General features: G+C 39.8%; 1 protein-coding gene across 1 annotated transcript; it reads left to right on the plus strand.

The window, feature by feature from the left end:
* Window positions 1-1,520: 1,520 nt before the first annotated feature.
* Window positions 1,521-18,342, plus strand: samsn1a (SAM domain, SH3 domain and nuclear localisation signals 1a). Its single transcript, XM_062385219.1, has 15 exons — window positions 1,521-1,575; window positions 3,067-3,234; window positions 4,157-4,206; window positions 5,314-5,354; window positions 6,042-6,125; window positions 6,543-6,637; window positions 8,650-8,773; window positions 9,699-10,123; window positions 13,394-13,474; window positions 13,644-13,772; window positions 14,915-15,032; window positions 15,119-15,270; window positions 15,428-15,643; window positions 16,026-16,173; window positions 17,620-18,342. The coding sequence occupies exons 1-15, from the start codon at window positions 1,552-1,554 to the stop codon at window positions 17,772-17,774; spliced, it is 2,010 nt and encodes a 669-aa protein (XP_062241203.1). The 5' UTR covers window positions 1,521-1,551; the 3' UTR covers window positions 17,775-18,342.
* Window positions 18,343-18,687: the final 345 nt, after the last annotated feature.

Genomic DNA, 18,687 nt, shown 5'->3' on the forward strand with positions numbered 1-18,687 from the left:
TTTCTTCCCTACATGAGCGATTCAGAGATGGATGATTGGTGGATTAACCTCTACACTTTATGTGTGACTGCTTAATACATACACATATTGTCCACATATACACAGACGGACCAAATGACTAAATGCATCACATTCAGGTGATTTGTCCCCAAACCAAAAACATTCCATTATTTGAAGGAATTTAAAGGGATTGTTCACCAAAAAAATGAAACTTCACTCATTATCTACTCACTGCAATGCCGGTGGAGGGTAGGGTGAAGTGTTTGAGTCCACAAAACACTGTAACCGGTGACCGATTTTTGATATGGTAAAAACCGACAGAAAAAAAACCCTCAAATGCCTCAATACTGCTCTTATGGTGTCATCTAAGTGTCCATAAGCCCAAACATTCAAATTTAACTACATCATTTACAGACTATTTTTAACCCAAATGTCCTCTGTTATTCTCCTCCTAGTTACTGCTGCAGTAACTGCAGCTATCACGAGTTTTCGCAATGCTCACCAGTTCTAACGAGAACTTCAGCAGCAACAAATACAATCACTGCTTTGTTTTTTCATTTCAAGATGTTACATAAACAAGCATTATAGTCAATAAAATGAGTATCACAGATTACTTTCTATGTACTTTGGAATTCTCTGGACAACGATTTAAAATTTTGCTCAAAGAAAATTCAACTTTAGTTAAAACAATTCATAGTTACATTTGTGTTGTGATGTTGGCTATTGATTGATAAATATGTTATGATATTTGCGAAAGAATGGAAATAAAAAAAATGGGAGTTTTCTTCAAGATCCATTAATTATTACCTCAGTAAAAAAAAAAGTTTTACAACCTCCAAACGTTAAAGTGATACAAGATATTAGTTTGAGAGGCAGAATTTTTCTTATTTTCTTTTTTTCTCGTAATGTTTATCCTTTGATCTTTTTAGAAGCTTGGCTCCAATAGGTTTATGCAACCATCATGATACGATTACCTGACTGAAAATAAAGATGTAAAAAATAATAGTTAGCATAGCAATATAAATTCAGAAAATGTACAATTTAATAATATATCAGCCTCAGATATTTTACAGAGAAAGTATTTTAATTGGAATGCAGGACTTAATACTTCTGTCACCTCACAGGTTAAAAAGAGCACGGCTGTAGGACAAAGCTTGTCTGCCAAAAAAACAAAACAAAACAAAGACTCAATCTGTTGCTCCACCACTGGCCAATGGTTGGCTTGTTGTGAAGAGTGAGTTCAGCCTCAGCTGGTAGAGAAATGGTGGTCCATCTATTGGATTAGTGGAGGGATTTCACTGTGGTATTAATCTGAGAAGACAGCAGGCGACCCAGGGCTCACACTGAGCTGTTGTCTCTCTTTCTCTCTCTCTCTCTCTGTCTCTATCTCTCTCTCTCTCTCTCTCTCTCTCTCTCTCTCTCTCTCTCTCTCTCTCTCTCTCTCTCTCTCTCTCTCTCTCTTTCTGTCTCTCTCAGTCTCTGGCTGCCACAGCTCGTTGTCTCCCCACCCGTTAGTTGCACAGACGTGAACAGGAGACCCTGTCCGCCACCATGAATCTTTTTTGCTTCTCACTGGTAGGACACTCACGTTTTAGCTTTCTGTCTGTACCTTTTCACCAAGCTGTGTGTGTGTGTGTGTGAGAGAGAGAGAGAGAGAGAGAGAGAGAGAGAGAGAGAGAGAGAGAGAGAGAGAGAGAGAGAGAGAAAAAGAACTTTGCATTGTGATGGAAATATTAACTTGACAACACAAGGAATACATAAAATAGTGGATATTACAGAGAAAGACCTATGTTTATCATAGTGTGCCTCGAAATAAGCTAAATATTATTCTTGAGACAAATGACTGTATCTCGAAGAAGACACCTACTGTTATTTCTTGTTGTAGTTACATCATAAACTCACTGACTTAATTATTAGAAATATCCTCCTTGCACTGAGTTGCTACTTTTGCACAATTCGCATCTCACTTTTTCTGAAAATGAAAAAAACCTGCTTCATTTTGACCACTGGATGCTGCCGTAGAAAAAGAGACACACTATGGCACTATAATATGTGAATTTTATTGCATAATTAATTTAATTTGCTGATGTGCACACTGATAATGCTAAGGAAAGCACGAAGAAAGTCTTGATTGTTGGGGGGAAAAGAGTTACTGAAACCGTGACAGACGCACACAAACACACATATGGTCCGTCAGATGCTGCTGCTGCTGTCATTCTACACATGGACACAGGGGCACATATACAGCTCGTCTTCTGCACAGATGTCGAAGGATGTTGACCAGTAATCAGGATGATTAACTGACACTATTCCATATTTCTTTTTCTTTTCTGCACGATCATGTTTATGAGGCATTTGGGAAATTATTATCAGTGCATGTAATTTGTTTATATGTATTCATTGGGCACAAAGATTAAATACAAAGCACTGTAAAAATTCATGAAATCACAGGTTTATATTGAAGGTGACATCTTACAACTAAAAACACAGATAAAAGGAGTTCTTTTACAAAATCTTCGGTTTCCTGTTTTTATGAAATTATGAAATCAAACAATATCCGTCTGTCCAGTGCCCTTATGAGATGTCATTGTACACACAAGACGAAATGGATGAGAACAGAAAATGGATATTTGTTCCTCAAAGGAACCTTAATATGTCCAACAAGATTTAATCCACACTGAGATGTGAGAGGAATCTCGATCCTCCCTTACATCCAACATCGACAAGCTGTCATATCAAATCCTCATATCTCCAACTTCAATGCTTTGCATGTGGAGCGTTTCATGAGTTTAAGGCCCAGGAATCAACCATTGAAATGAGTGATGATGTTTGTGTTTGCAGTAGAGGAGGATTTTCTGCTTGATTCCTGAAATGCAGCAGTGTGAGGTTTGATTTAACAGTCCCTTTATAGCACGACATTTCCTCATCATGAGAGTGGTACAAACAAAAGCTGCATGATTCATGAACACGATCACAATCAGACTAAATCCAAATAGAACACTTCATAAATGAAACCTGCTTCCAGAGTTCTACTGTCTAACAGCTCTGTGTCTGTCTGTTTGTCAGGAGGGGTCTATGGACAGCCTGTATGAGGCGGTGCAGAGCTCCAGCGACGGGCCCCCTAAGCCCATTCCCAGTCGTTCATCCAGCCGCTCTTGCAGCCGCTCCTGCAGCCCAGCGGTCCTGCTGGACAACAACACAAAGTGGCGAGGCTCCGGGAGATCAATATCCATGGTGAGAGAAAAAAGACAGCATGCCATACTGAAAACAACATGACAAATTTAAGGCCAAACTGCCAAGATATAAGCTGAATTTTACTCAAAACAAGCACATTTGGCAGCTGGTGCAGTAAGGGATTTTCAATTGTTAAAATCGTCAGGTTGTCAACAATGCTTTGTACTGGGTGAAATTCCAAAGCACAGGTTGTGACTGGTGGATTCTTGTGAACAATCATGACCATCAACCAAAATGTACCTGTGACCTAAAACTGATAATGAAATGAAGAACAAAGTCATCTCAGAGCGGCTGCTGCTGCCAGACTTTTCACATTTAAAAGTTTGAAATTAAGCAAAGTGTAGTGCCTATTCTGAACCTGCCTGTTTGGAATGGACTGTGTTAATGCTCTGGAGCATTTTTTCACATTTTACTTTTTGTGTGCTGGCCGTTGTGGGCAGAGATTTTATAAATAGTTATTTGTGCCAACTCAAAATTTGAGTTCATCAGACCTGGTTTACTTGCATGATTTACTGAACTAGTTATTTTTTCCTACATTGAATCTTGGCTATTCAGAGGTTTATTAAACAATCAACACAATCTTCAGTCCCTACGACTCACAAAGTTTCAAAATAAAAGCTCTGTAAATTCAGCTTGATTACAGCAACAAAACAAATGTTGTGCTTTTACATTGATTACAACAATGAGGAAGGTAGATTGAAAGAAAATTGTACGATTGGAGGTATTGCGTGCCCAAATGGTACCAAAATCTGCACTACACTTCCCTGGGCCATTAACATGTCAGATGTTTGTTGAATATGTAGATGTCCTTGATGTATCAGTGAAGGAGTAAAGCAGTGATTTATTTATCAAATCCATTTAATTGCTACAAAAAAAAAAAAACACATGAACATCATACAGAAAAAGCTTTGTTTTTTTCCAGCAGGAGATGCCTCCGACACATGCAACTAACTCCAATAAAAAGATAAGAAGGTGAGCTCAGCTTGGAATTAGACACAATCAAACCTACATTGTATTAGAGGAACTAGAGTACATTGGTTTTTATCTCTTGCAAATCCATTTTACATGTTTGTAGGTTGTTCCTATATTATTATTGTCATTTGACTGTAAACAGACAATGAAAATGTATTTAAGACATTGTAATCCTGTCAGCATGCAGGCCTGCGTATGTCTGCTGTATACTGTAGCTTTAGTTCTGTTTCGTTTTCCTGGATTTGCGTGCAAAGCAGAGTAAAAAAGCCGCCCTGCAAGTTAAAGGGTTTTCCCATAGAGTAATAATATGGCTTGAAAGTCTCCCTGTTTATTTTCTCTGTGGGTTAATTCTGTAAATCCTTCGTGCAGCAGAGCAAACAGGCTCTTCCACATTTCTCCTCGTCTTAACCTTACATCAACATCATGTGGCCTGTTTGAGACAATGCTTTGATTTTAGAAGAAGGAGTGGCACGCCCATTAGAAACGATTGAAACGAAAGCTCTGTACGCATTGTTCAGTTTGTTTGATTGTGAATGTTTTTTTAGAGAAGCAGGGCTCTGTGGAGTGTTGGGCCAGCAGAAGGCAGATTATGGCTTTGGGCAAGTTGGACTAAGCTGATTCAAGGCCCACCTACTTATAGTCCCCAGTTGCCACTACACCTTTACTCATCTGGTGTTCCGTTGAAAGAAACAACATTTATGTCAAAGTTCAGTGTAGACTAGATCTCGTCGGTACATCGCTCAGACTTTACTTCCTCAATATGAGTTGATCGTTTTTGCTCCCATCTTCATCATGTGCTGTGGTTGTCCTTTTTGCCGAGTGTCTTTGTTATATTTCTTTCAAGGAGGTAACTGTTTTTGTCTGTGTTTGTTTATTAGTTAAAAAGATTTCACAAAAGCTACTAAATCAATTTACATTGAATCTTGTGGATGTACTGAGTGCCTTGTAGCTTGTTGCTGTGTCGATGACTGTACATAACACAAAACATCATATCAGCGTGTTTTTTTCTGTTTTGTAGTTTATCTAATGGGCCACAAGATACTACTCAAATGCTAAAGTTAAAGGCAAACATCTAATATTATATCCCTGTTGATTTTTATATTTCAGATCACATATATACAAATCTGCATCAGATAATGAAACATTGGGTGAGTAAGAGAAATTCCCTATGATTAATATTAACGTGATTAACATAAGCTGCTTTCAGATGTACACTGGACTCCAGAGATCCTCCGGAGTTTCTCCGTAGGGGTTGCATGTGTGAACCCGATCGCAGAGTAAGAGCCTCCGGACATTTTATGCAGACTTTCTCCATCTGGCCTCTTAGACCTCAGAAAGTCCAAAGGAGCCAATACAGTAGGAGATCCTCTGCAGGATTTACCCTTGATGATCCAAGTCACTGACAGATGCAAAAACAATAAAAGCAAAAAGAAAACAAATATCTCTGGACAAAAAAGTAGGGCAATACACGTGGAAGACACCGACCAATCAGTCAATAGAGCTTTTCGTGATTAGGGCTGACACTGGTGTAGATGAGCTGTATGCATATCTAAAAATGAATTTAAAGAGGTATGATGGGAACAAGAAAGCCACTGTCTTTATAATTGTTAATGGTAATTTGTACAATTTTTACCACTACTCTCAAGACAAAAGAATGAACTTTAGAGAGCTGCTAGTAAATTCTAGATTAAAACCTCCAATAACCTTCTATATCTCCTGTCTGTGGATCAGAGAACAATTTCATTCAGCCCCATGTGTCTCTGCGTGGCCTCCATTCACCCCAGACTTTTCACTTAAAATCCTCAGTGTTTGTGATTTGTCTCTCTCCACTGCAGATAACCCCGGCTGTAATACCACGGTCTGGCAGGGCGCCAAGAGCCAAGAAGATTTAGTCCACATCACCAACAACCACAATGAAGGTAAATAGGAAATAAATGGGTTAAGCTCATCTGTGTGCCAGCAGTCATTTGGAGTCTCAGCATGAAGTCTGAAGATGCTGACCAGTGGGTTTTTTTAACCAGTTCAGCACCAAAATCAAGCCCCACATTCCTGGGTGTTAAATCATGGTACACAAGCCAGCAGTGATCACAAATTTTGCACTGGACTTTTTTCTGCATACATGATTTACACTGAGGTTCAGTACAGCTGTTTAATAGACAACAAATTACACACCACTGCTCAGGAGTTTTAAACTACAGGAGCGGAGCAGCTCATAAGTGAAACACCGCACTGAGTTCAGTAGCCTTCTGTTGATGGTTGTGGTTGTCTTTCGTTTTTGTGGTGTTTCACTATCCTGATGATATACTGTATACATGTATATGTTGTGTCCCCTCTAGAGACGAGGAAACCTAAACACAGAACAGAAACTAAAGGAGGGAAAAGTGCTCATCATTCCGGCCCAAGGAAAAAGGAGAAATTGCCGTCGATTCAGGTGAGATTTTTGAAAAGCTTTTTTTATGCAAACATATGGTGAAATGATGTTAGCACTCATATTCTTTGATGACGGCGCTGGTTACATAAAAATATATTTAATAGTCAAGTGGAAAACTTTTTTTTTTTAGTTTATAGTTCAGTAGCTTTGAGGGATAGAAGCCAAATCCAAACAGCAGCCATAAAGACCAAAGCAGTTCAGTGTTGTGTGAAAAAATGTATAAATGTTTAATTTATACTTGGTAAAATGCACATTGAATGATTATAGTTTAAATGTTGAATAAAATTGTTTGCCGCGGTTGTGCTGTGATGAGCTTCTCTGCTCGTATTTAAATTTGTACGACCGGTCGGGTTGTTCCAGCTGCCCTCTCTCCTCTCGTCTGCCGCGAGCGAGGTGCATGATGGTACATATTGCTTAGTTAATGACCATCAGGTGCACACTACTTTTTAAGATGCATTGTGGGAAACAGTGATGGTGCTTTAGAGGTTATAAAACCTCACTTGACATTCAGACAGCATTAAATAATGGCGAACTACCTAAAAAGTAGACTATGTAGTGATTAATGAGAGACTTCGGACACAGCCAGAGAACAGTTTCTTTAGAGTCAATAAGGCGATAGTACATGACAAGTGTGAGAGACTGTTTTTTCTCATTACACATCAAACTGTTTTGTGTTGGATTAGGAGTCTGAAGATGCCACCTGCTTTTAACATCCAGAGAGCCGCTGGTGGCCTAAATGGCCACATCATTTAACAAAAATGCTGATTGGGTTTAATACAGTACAGATGGTCCAAAGAGGGGGACTGCGCTCAAAGTAATCTCTGGACCACATGGTGTGTGTGTGTGTGTGTGTGTGTGTGTGTGTGTGTGTGTGTGTGTGTGTGTGTTTGTGCGTGTATGTGTGTCTGTGTGTGTGTGTTTGGGGTGATGAGGGTTTAGAGGCCTTACGACAGGACACCCAGTGACCATTACGACTAAAGCCCATCATAATGAGAAGCAACAAAGCAGAGTCTGCTAGTTCAGCGGGTTCCATTGCCTTAAAAAGTGGAAGCAACTAAAGAAGACTAGAGACAAGGACTCAATTTAAAAGGAGGAGATCCATGGAAACGTTTACACCAAATTTTGATGAAAACCAATCCAATATTTGTTAAGATATTTCCATCTACACCCCAATTGTGGACAAACTCATGCCAGACAACTCAAATCGCTTAAAACTAGGTTTGGTAAAGATGGTAAGACTAGCAAAAATATATAAGTGATAACTCTCACTGCCTCCCATCAGCCCTTTCTTCAAAGCTATACGCACCCAAAACACATGAATATGCAGTCACAACTGCTAGAAGACAGATTTTAAGCTTGCTGACTTCTGACTACATGTCTCTGCTTCAGCGGTGTATGTATCTCTGGCACAAGACTGAGATCATGTGCAGTGAGAGCGCGGGTGTGCGCAGAGGCAGTTCTGTTAGTGACAGACAGCCCAATCATTTTTTTTTAAATTATATTATTCATTTGAAATGATTTACTTACGTGTAATCTTGCAAAGGCCATAGATACTGGCGTTTCTTTTCAGACATTTTTTTGATGTCTACCGGAATGTAAAGAGGATTTCAACAAATAGGATACAGTCACAAACCTACCTGTAAAACTGAGCTATGTTATTTGAGAGTAAAAACCAGAAGAATAGTTGCACGGTGATACAGTGATTAGTAATGTTAAGAAGGTTACCTGTTCGAATCCTGCTAATGCTGGGGTCTTTCTGGGCTTCCTCCCACAGTCAGAACACATGGATTGGGGTTAGCTTGAATAAACTTGCGATTTGTCCAGATGCGATTGTATCCCACCTCTTGCCCAATACCAGCTGGAATTGGCTCCAGGTCCCCCCATGACCCTCAAAGGATAAGTGGTATAAAAGAAATAGATGAATGGGTGGAAATCAGGAGAGGTGTAAAATTTGTTTTTAACAGATTTTTGTATTTGAGTGTTTACATGGGATGTATGTTGCATCTTACTAGATTGTCCATGTCACCGGAGTGGTGCCAGAGTCCAAACCTGCCGTCAAAAGAAGCCAAAAGACAGGAAAGAAACCATCTGGAAAGAGCGGGAAAGAGGCATCAAAGAAAAGTCATAAGTCCACAGGTAAGACAGCTTTTCACAAATACTCAAACTTAAGATATGTCTCCACCTCCTCTGATCAAACTGTCTTTTGGCCTTTTTTAACCTCTCTATGACTAAGCTATGACTAAATTAGACAATGCTTACAGAAGCAGAAAAGACTGATGACGCATTCATCAAAATGTTGGAAATGTAAAAAAAAAAAACAGTTTGGGACTCCTATACTCTGTAGATTTTGAATTTACACCTCTGCTTTTAAGCTTTGCCACAACCTCAATGTAGGTGTGTTGTTCCACAAGTCAACAGCGGGCTGCCTTATGCTTAACAAGTACCTGTTCAACCTACTCATAGTGGTTAGACAGGCAAAGGAGAAACCACAGAAATCAGTTGCTTAAACATGTAAAGTGAAAACAGAAAAACAGAGGATTTACCCTATCTACAAAAACATTTTCCATTGCAAAACTTTGTATCACTCTCTGTTGCGAGGAAATGTAGCCTATGTATAGCATGACTGTATGAAGCTGCCAGGTAGTTTTGTGTTTGGGAAACGCTTTTACATAAAGTATGAAGCACCTTAAATAAGATAATATACAGGTCTGGTTCCAGTTCTAACTACAATGGCTCCTCAACCGTGCCCCTATGAATCAATGTTTAAATTAAATACATCTAGATCACCAAATTGCTCAGACTCATAAATATCAGTCCCCTAAACATGTCTGATGTTTTTCATCAAGATCTACTAATTATTCTCTGCACAAACAACAAAAATATTGAAATCACCTTATCTTATAATGTTAACGTGAAAGTGAAAAAATAAAAGTCCTGGATTCGCAAAAAAATGTTATGGTTTCTTGTCTGGGGAGGTCATGATGAATACATCCCTAACAATTCACGTCTTCATTCTTTTTTGACAAATGTCACTTTTAACTTACTCTGTCTCCTTTCTCAGTTCACTCCCAACCCACTTCCGTGAGCCCACCCATGGGACCCCACTATCTGGATGTGCCTTACAGATCAGATAGGAGGCCCTACCTTGGCAAGTCGTCCACCCTCCCCTATCAGGAGAACACAACGCCAGGCCGCTGCACAGACATGACCAGCCTACCCGGTGGTGCGACACCCACCCACACCTACCACCAGCGCTGGAGCAACCCAGGCGACAGCAGTCCATCCTGGGGGACCGTCCAACACACCTGTCGCAGACCGCTCACAGAGTACCGCATGTACTCTCATGACTTCACACCAGCCAATGGGAAGGACTGGGAGGAAAGACAGGAGCAGGCCCAGGATTACAGCTTGAAACAGGACTGTAAACCCCAGATTCCCCCAAAGGTGTCACGCTCTGTCACTGACTTGGATCTGTCAGAACCAGACGTAAGTGGATTTGGTGTTTTGTGATTTTTTCCAGGAAAACAGACCCTGAGTATTGGATTCTTACAAAGTGGTTGAGTCTCTACAAGATTCCACATTATAGGTCAGCTATGTTAATTACAATAGTTTGTATGCCTCCACATTAGAGACAGCTAGTGCCTGGAGGCATTATGTCTTTGCGTTGTCCGTCCCATTCTTGTGAACAGGATATATCAAAAACTTACAGAGGGGATTTTTTCAAATTTTGTGCAAACATTCAGTTGGGCTCAAAGATTAACTGATACGATTTTGGTGGTCAAAGATAAAACAACAAGGAAAAAACTGGGACCCCACAAACTACACTTTTTGCATTGTGCACTCTGTATCTCAGGAAAAACCTCCAGAGGATCTTTCCAAATTTCTTCACATAAACTCAGAGATTAAATAATATGATTTGGGAGGTCAAAGCTCATGTGGCTTCACAAAACATGTTTTTGGCCTCTTATATACATTACATGGACTCATTTGATTTCAGGGGTCAAACGTCATAGTGACCTTATACGAGTCTGACATATTTTTTTTTATGTGGACTGAAACTGCAATGGTTGGCGAAGGCATTTATACAAGCATGTGAACAATGTTTTAAGATGCAGGCCTATCCATTAAATGTGAAAAATGTCTCCAAGTTTAAATTAATCTCTAATAAAAGATAAACTCTCCCAGTTGGAAGGTTTTCAATCAGTTGCAGTTGCAGTTCAGTGCAGTGAGGTCAGAGGTCGCTCAGTGCTAATGCCACACATTAGAGCTGATAGATCAGAGAGGTCAAAGCCTTTGCGTGCTCTCGAAGTATAAGACCCAGACCGATATCCAGGGAACACGTGCAGTCAGACATAAAGCAGTCGTTAAAGCCTAACATCACTTGGGAGAAAATTGTCTCAGATGAAAAGGATGATCCGGAGCAGAGATTACAAGATGCCTATGGATCTATATTGTCAATGGTTCTTAGAGACAAATCTAATTTGATTAGACATGAAGCCTCTTACGCCTATAGAGATGGTGTGGAGTTCGTCATACACAGAATAGAAAAGAAAACACTTGGTTACTTGGTTTTTCTCTGCTCTTCTTTCAGTGTGACTATTTCACCTTTGTCAGCACATGGTCAAATAACTCTGATGTTTCAGAGAAAGTGTTCTGCCAGTGAACAGTTTTATCTTAGAATAAGCAAACTTTCATCATATCGCGTAGTTCTGAAAATTACTGGAAAGTTATCTGCCTAATAATACTGACACACACGAAAACCCTCTCTCTGAATCGTCTAAGACATCAACAAATACCAGGTGACTTTTTTAATTTATTTTCATTTCGAACTCTTCAGATGAACAATGGCCTCTCCATGCCGTCAGGAGGTTCTGAAGTAATAGATTAGAAGCTTTAATCTGGATTGACAGGAGTTTTCGGCTGATTGAAAGCAGCAGGATTGGGCAATGTTTTTGTCTTTAGAATTCCTTTTTCTGCATCTGACTGATTCAAACTCTCATTAATGTAAACATACACACACACACACAAATTGCAAGAGGAAAGCTACAACTGACAGCAATGTAGGATACTGGGGAAAGTCAAACTCAATCCTAAATTCACATTCACTGGGGGAGGCCATGATTTGTAAAGAGATGACAGACTGTTGATTAATGATTTTTGTGTTTCTGAGATGTCATATCAAATAATCAGTATTTCCCTCTATACTGAAAGCAGAGATAAACAGGAAAAGGTTTTGACACAGTAAAGTTGCCACTTTCAGCTGTTCCTCTGTTGTACGTCAGCACTTCCTCAACGTACTCACCCCACATGAAGAAATAAATCCAAAGGAGTCATAGCATAATTTACAAAAGCAACTTCCTCATTAGTAATAATGGAAAATCTTCAGGGATAATAAACTTAGATTTGATGTAACACAGCAGCAAATATAACTCAAGCTCATCCTCACCAGGATATCTCATATATGAATGATAAGAAAAAAACAAATACAACATTTACAAAACTTTAACACAACTGTTCCTGGAAGTAGATTTTGATGATTTCGTTGAACGGGCCACAAAATGCATACTCAAGCACTTGTGTTTTTCCCTTTCAAAGACAAACCGCAGCAAGACACTGTGTCAATTGCCTCACATCCTGTATGTTGAAAGGAAGTGAGCTAGCCAGCACCTCAGACAGCCAGTATTCACTTTGGTACTGTGTTAGTTAGCACTTTTCTGTCAAGGGAGAGTGGGTTAAAGGAAAAGAGAAGAGAAAGGGTTGATATTTGATTAAAGAACAATACAAAATGTTACATAGGACGGCATCCAATGTGTCGGACAAAGCAAAGAGCAGCAAACCAAAGGTAGGTGAAAATGTGCATATAATTGTGAAGCCAATTATGTACAAGTTTATGTTCCAATAGTTTCTACAAAACTTGTGACAAAGTCTGACAGAGGTCGTTGTTTAAATTACTTCTGTGCAAAATAGTTGTGGTTGTACTTAAAATTACTGTGTAACCTAATACCATGTTTATAGATTTAGGATTTAGGGATAATTTATACTTTTAGAATACTAACGCCTCTCATAGACTAGAAGGCAGGTTTTGCACAAAGATACAATAAAATGTATTTTCAATTATCACGCCGTAAAAGATACAATGACAGTAAAATTTCTTCTATGTAATAACAAAAAATAATTAAGGCAAATAATTGCTTTCTGACAGAATCTTTTGATTCTACTGCTGCGTTTGTAGACAATGGAGTAAAACGACGGGACATTAAATCAATCCACAGTGAGCTGTCTAGGAGTTCATATTTAACCAGGATTTAAAGGGATTATTGGTTTACATAATTGTTTTGGTGCTCTGCCGTGGAGATGATGGGGGTTTGGGAGAGATTATAATGACTTTTAGTTTATGAAAAAATGTGGGAGGGAAAAAACAGAAGAAACAATTAAAACTAAGCCAAAGTAAAGTCACTGTGAGTATAAAAAATGATAATAATGAGTAAAACTTAAGTTCAATTATCCTTAATTTTTTATACAAATAAATTTGTCAGTGCACTTGTATGGAGAACGTGTATGTGTGTGTGTGTGTGTTTGTGTGGTATAGAAGCTTCTGTGTTATAATATCCATTTTATCCACTTGAAGATGCAACAATTCTTGCAGGTTTTTTGAGCCTCGACACACATGGTGACTTGATATTATGTAATGCTGGTAAATCTTGCTAGATGTTGTTATGACATCTTTCCTTCTTGTTTTTTAAATCCTCCCCACAGCGCTCCACAAGCTTCGGCAAGTTCGAGGGTTTCAGACATCACTTGTCACCGGCCAAACCAGAGGACAATGGCACAAACGTGGTGCGTAAATGTGTTTGTTTTCACTTTAAAATCATAACAACAGGAAATGGTTCATACTTGGTAAAATGTGTACACATGGTGGGCAAACGATGAGAAGATATGAGAAATATGAGCAGCTACAGTATGGTCTAAATCGGTTGTCTTTACTCAACCAACTTTCTTCCCACAGGTCGTGGAAGACTGTGAAAGTTCAGACCCTAACAAAGCAACTGGACTTGGGAAAAAGATGAAGGCTATTTCACTAACCATGCGCCGAAAAATGGGCAAAAAACACGCCAAGTATTTCTCTGAGGAGCCTGTGAGTCACTAGAAAATTTCACACACACACACAAACATACACACGCACACAGATATTTGTACAGCTTTTTTGGTGAGGACACTCAGAGGCATAATGCATTCCCTAGGCCTAGACCTTTACTCCAACCCTAACCATCCAAACCTAATGCCTAAATCTAACCCTAACCCTAACCCTAACCCTAACCCTAACCCTTACCCTTACTGATACCTAATTCTTACCCTAACCCTAAAACCAAGTCTTAACTCCCAAACACTACATTAAAGAGGGTTATGAAGTGAGGACAGGCCAAAAGGTCCTCACTTTCCCAAAATGTCCTCACTCCGTAGGTTGTAGACTCAAACTGGTCCTCACAAAGATAGTTGTATAAGAGCACACAGAGGCACACACAAACTCCATCAGGCACCATGAATAAAGCCCCTAATTATTTGTGTCCATAATCCCTCATTCAAGCGTAAATGTCACTATTTGGGGAATAGACTGTATTTATATAGAGCTTTTCTAGTCTTATTCAACCACTCACAGCACTTTACAGTACAAGCCATTCCCTAATTTAGACATACAGTCATACAGCTGTGCTGTACACTGCACTTCTATCACACAATGCTGGCACATTGGGCAATCTGGGGTTTAGTATCGTGCCCTGTGGCTTGCACACTGGAGTTCAGGGATAAACCCACTGACCTTCTGGTTAGTGGATGAACTGCTTTCTCCCATGATCCACAGCCCCCCCTTGCCACCCTAAACAGAAATGTAATCCCATCAAACACCTGTGCACAAAGGACCAACAACACTCTTGATACACAGTAAAAGACCAGACTCAGCGACGACCAGCGTCAGTTACAGTAAACCTGTGCTGTTTTTCTCAAGAATCTTTATCACTCTCATCTCTCACAAACCCACATCCTCATATATAACGCTGCTGCTGCTGACGTGCTTCACTATGACAAACACCACAAAGTTGCTACTGCACTTTCCAAGTTTGATTCTAATAGCGATGCAAAGGTGAATCTTTTCAGTAGCAACCTACACCTCCAGCTGAAGTTTAGTTTCATTGTTGTTTCTCATATGCACATATCATTCAGATCTTCACAGCGTCAGTCTGTTTTATATAACATGCCTCCCAATTGTTTTTCTACCTGTAGGGTGATGCCTCAGATAAAGAACTGGAGGCAGAAGCAGAGAGCAGCACTGCAGCTGAGAAAGACTATGCAAAGACAAGTAACTCCTTAGAGAGTCTGTACAGCGGCCAGAGCACCTCCAGTGAGTGTCTTCACAAAGAGGATCCTGCACAGAACACAGTTGTTTATCACCATCGCAGTGTACTCACAATGTGTTTGTGGGTTAAGGTGGTGTGACCAGTGAGTCCAATGGTTCTGCGCAGAAAGACAGTGTGAGGCTAGAGGAGGACGGATCCTACCAGGGACAGTTCTGTGGCAGAGCTCGTGTCCACACAGACTTTGTTCCAAGCCCGTATGACACAGATTCTCTCAAACTCAAGGTGACACACACACACACACACACACACACACCACACATCTACAGTGATGTTTGTGTCGTACAGACTCTGCTTTAAGAAAAGATAACTATAATCCTTCAAACAATAAACAGAATCATCCCAGTTGAACTCCAATTCACATCCAGTTATTTTTTCCTAGGTGGGTGACATCATCAACATCATCAGTAAGCCTCCAATGGGCATCTGGACGGGCATGTTGAACAACAAAGTGGGGAACTTCAAGTTCATCTACGTAGACGTTTTAGTGGAGAAAGAGGAGGAGGAAGAAGAAGTTCCAAAGATCAGACAGCAGAAGCTCTCCAAAAGACCTAGACCTAAAACGTTGCTGGAGTTACTGGAGCGACTGAATCTGGAGGTGAGGGGGTGTTCCTGACATCGCTCTTCTGTTTCAGTCTGGTCAAATCTCTCAGGGTGTTCAGGGAGTTAGGATCAACAGGAGAGGAGTCATCTTCATCTTCCCCCTCTGGTGTTATTAAGCTTCAAATAATAAACTGAGGTTAATACCAGAATAATATACAACTGTTGTTTGTCATGCACAGAAAACACCATATATAAAACTGTGCTGCAAATTTAACAAGATCATTCACAACTCATCTTCAGACATAAAGAGATAAATACCTGATGTTATCAACCGTCTGTGATTTCCTGCTTTGGAGGACAAACGACACATTTGTCAACACTTGATCTTAAACCTGATGTGGGTTTTTCTTCACTGAGGTTTGCTCTGGGCTTTGCAGGAGTATGCCTCTGCGTTGCTGTTGAATGGCTACCAGACAGTGGAGGACCTGATGCACCTGCAAGAGAAACACTTGATAGAGCTGAACGTCAATGACCCCGAGCACAGACACAGACTTCTGGCTGCTGCTGAGTGCCGCTACACAGAAGGTTAGAAACACACCAAACTACAACTGCGACGAATGATTTTTAATACTTAATAGCTGTGTCTCAATTCAGACACTGCCTTTGAAGCCCAATTCAGTCGCAGCGGCAAGACTAGGCTGTGCCATTTCGATAAGCACTTTCAAATTTAAAGGAAACCCTCTGTAGACCAGACAATCGTATTTCGGTTCAGTATTGTGGTCTAATATGGATGCTATAAGAGATAATATAAAAAAAAAGTCCCCATATGTTTGTAAGAATTCATGTTCAATTAACTACTATAAAACTATAGTGTCAGGCTTCCTGTCTCCATGAGAGTGCTTATTGTCCAATATGGTTTTTTATTGCACATTGTCCTTCACACAAAAATAATAAACCTTTCAAATCCAAACACAAATATGAACAAAACGAACGTGTTTCTGACAAATTTAGTTTTTTTTAATAATCTGACATACGAATGATGTGAAACAGCAGGTGGAAGCGCAGCGGTTAGTGCCACTCTGAATAGAAAGACATCCTGCACACTGAGAGAGGCTTATCAGTGATTTCCTGTTACTCAGATAGAAAGTGCTTAAGAGGGCAGAAGCTGTTCCAGTAATCTGGTGTCTTGAAGCAGAAGGCTGATTATCGCAGAGCGCTGCATGAATGGTTCAAAACAATACTTTCCCAGCAATAGGAAGGAGTAGAGTTCACTGGCTGCTTCTGTTCAGTCTGTCACTGTGTGTGTGCGTTTGTGTATGTGTGTGTTTGTGTGTGTGTGTGTATAAATGTTAGTGTGAGTGTGTGTGCTTGTGCGTGTGCTGGTATGTGTGTGTTATTGTGTGTATGTGTGTGTGTGTGTGTGTGTGTGTGTGTGTGTTAGCTATACTGCATGTATCCTCAGTAGGTTTATATGAGGAAAATTAAAGGTCATTGTCATTTTCCTGCTTGGGCGACAGTTTGACTAAACAGATGGCGGCTGCAGTGTGACCCAGCCTGCCTCACAGGAGATGCCAGTAATTTAATCAAGCTGAACTCCATTAGGTTAGTGCTTTGGCACCGTGGACGTGAGGATTAGTAGCTTCTGTCAGTGAGGTCAAAATATTAAAGAATGGTACAGCTCAGATCAGTCTATTAGTAGAAAAATACAACTTGAATCTGAGGTGCTTCGTGCTGCTTTTTGCTAGGTCACATCTGCAGTATTTATTTTTGGCAATTGTGTGATTTTGCTATTTTCAGTGACTCGATCACACATCTATTTGGACAGTAATGAACTTTGCAGTCAAAATTATTGCACAATGCTTTTGCTATAACAGCAACAAATCCAAAATGTCAAAGAGCATCAACCTTTCACGTCTAGATGTGGCTTTATTTCTCTCTTGGAACACATTTTAACTTCTCTCATGTGGTTGGAAACGAAAAATTGTAATAGTATGTCATTTGTATTAATTCCACTTTGTCTTGTGGCCACAGGTGATGATGTCAGGGATGTGGAGGAGCACAAATCCTCCCACACTCAAAAGGAGGAAGACAGTGACTGTCCCAGAGACTCGGGCTGCTTCATCCCGTCAGAATGTTCAGACAGCAAAGAGGACACCGAGCAGCTCACAGACGCTGGTGCCTCGTGATCTGCTCTTTTGGGAATTATGTGTTTGTCATTTTCTTATGACTGATGGTTTTAACAATTAATGTCTTTAATGTTGCATTAACATCCTTCATACCAGAAAGTCACCAGCTACAGCTAAAATAGAAAGAACAAACCGCTGGTACTCTAAATGTCATCTCATCCATTTGTCAGTTCATCAAGATTTTAATAAATTTAACAAGAGTTTTTTTTACCATTTTATGTTGAAGAAGTGACGTCACTGATTTAACGTCACTTTTATTTATTGCATTAACAATCATTCAGTGTCATTACATGTACGTACTGCCTTTATAAATCACTTTTATCATCCTCATCACATCCAGTCTAAATTCAATGTCCAGGATCGTCTTTTCTTTTCCCCGGTGAATCAAGTGGTATTGTTAAAGTTTTTTTTTAACATATAATGTGGTCTTCACAAGATTTATGTATGATGTAAAACACATATGTTACTTTTTGAATGTGTGTGTGTGTGAGAAAGAAAGCCTGTATGTGAAAGCCATTTATCTGTTTCCACAACTTTTTGTAAATAAAATTAAAGAAATACGCCTACATTTATTTTTTGTTGTGTATTTGTATTGGGAATTATTTTAACTACCACTACATGATTTATCAGTGCTGGACACATAAACAGGCATTAATGAACTATAACGAGCCCTCTGGCGGCTTGCGTGCGTCCGCCAATTTTTCTAAAGTCCTAATTATAGTCCTGCGACTGCAACCGCGGAAGGCCACGCAGCTGCATCGACGGATCCGTTGGTTTATGCTTCCTAAACGTGTTGCGCGTGTTGCAACGCAATTCACCGCCAGAATACTAGGCATAGTAACGTTTTTTTTTTGACGACAAAACACACAAAGTAGAGACGTCTTCTTCTTTGTCGACTGTTTATTTACATCGC

This window comes from Platichthys flesus, chromosome 4, assembly GCF_949316205.1.
Source record: "Platichthys flesus chromosome 4, fPlaFle2.1, whole genome shotgun sequence".
In the NCBI taxonomy this organism is placed as follows: Eukaryota; Metazoa; Chordata; class Actinopteri; order Pleuronectiformes; family Pleuronectidae; genus Platichthys; species Platichthys flesus.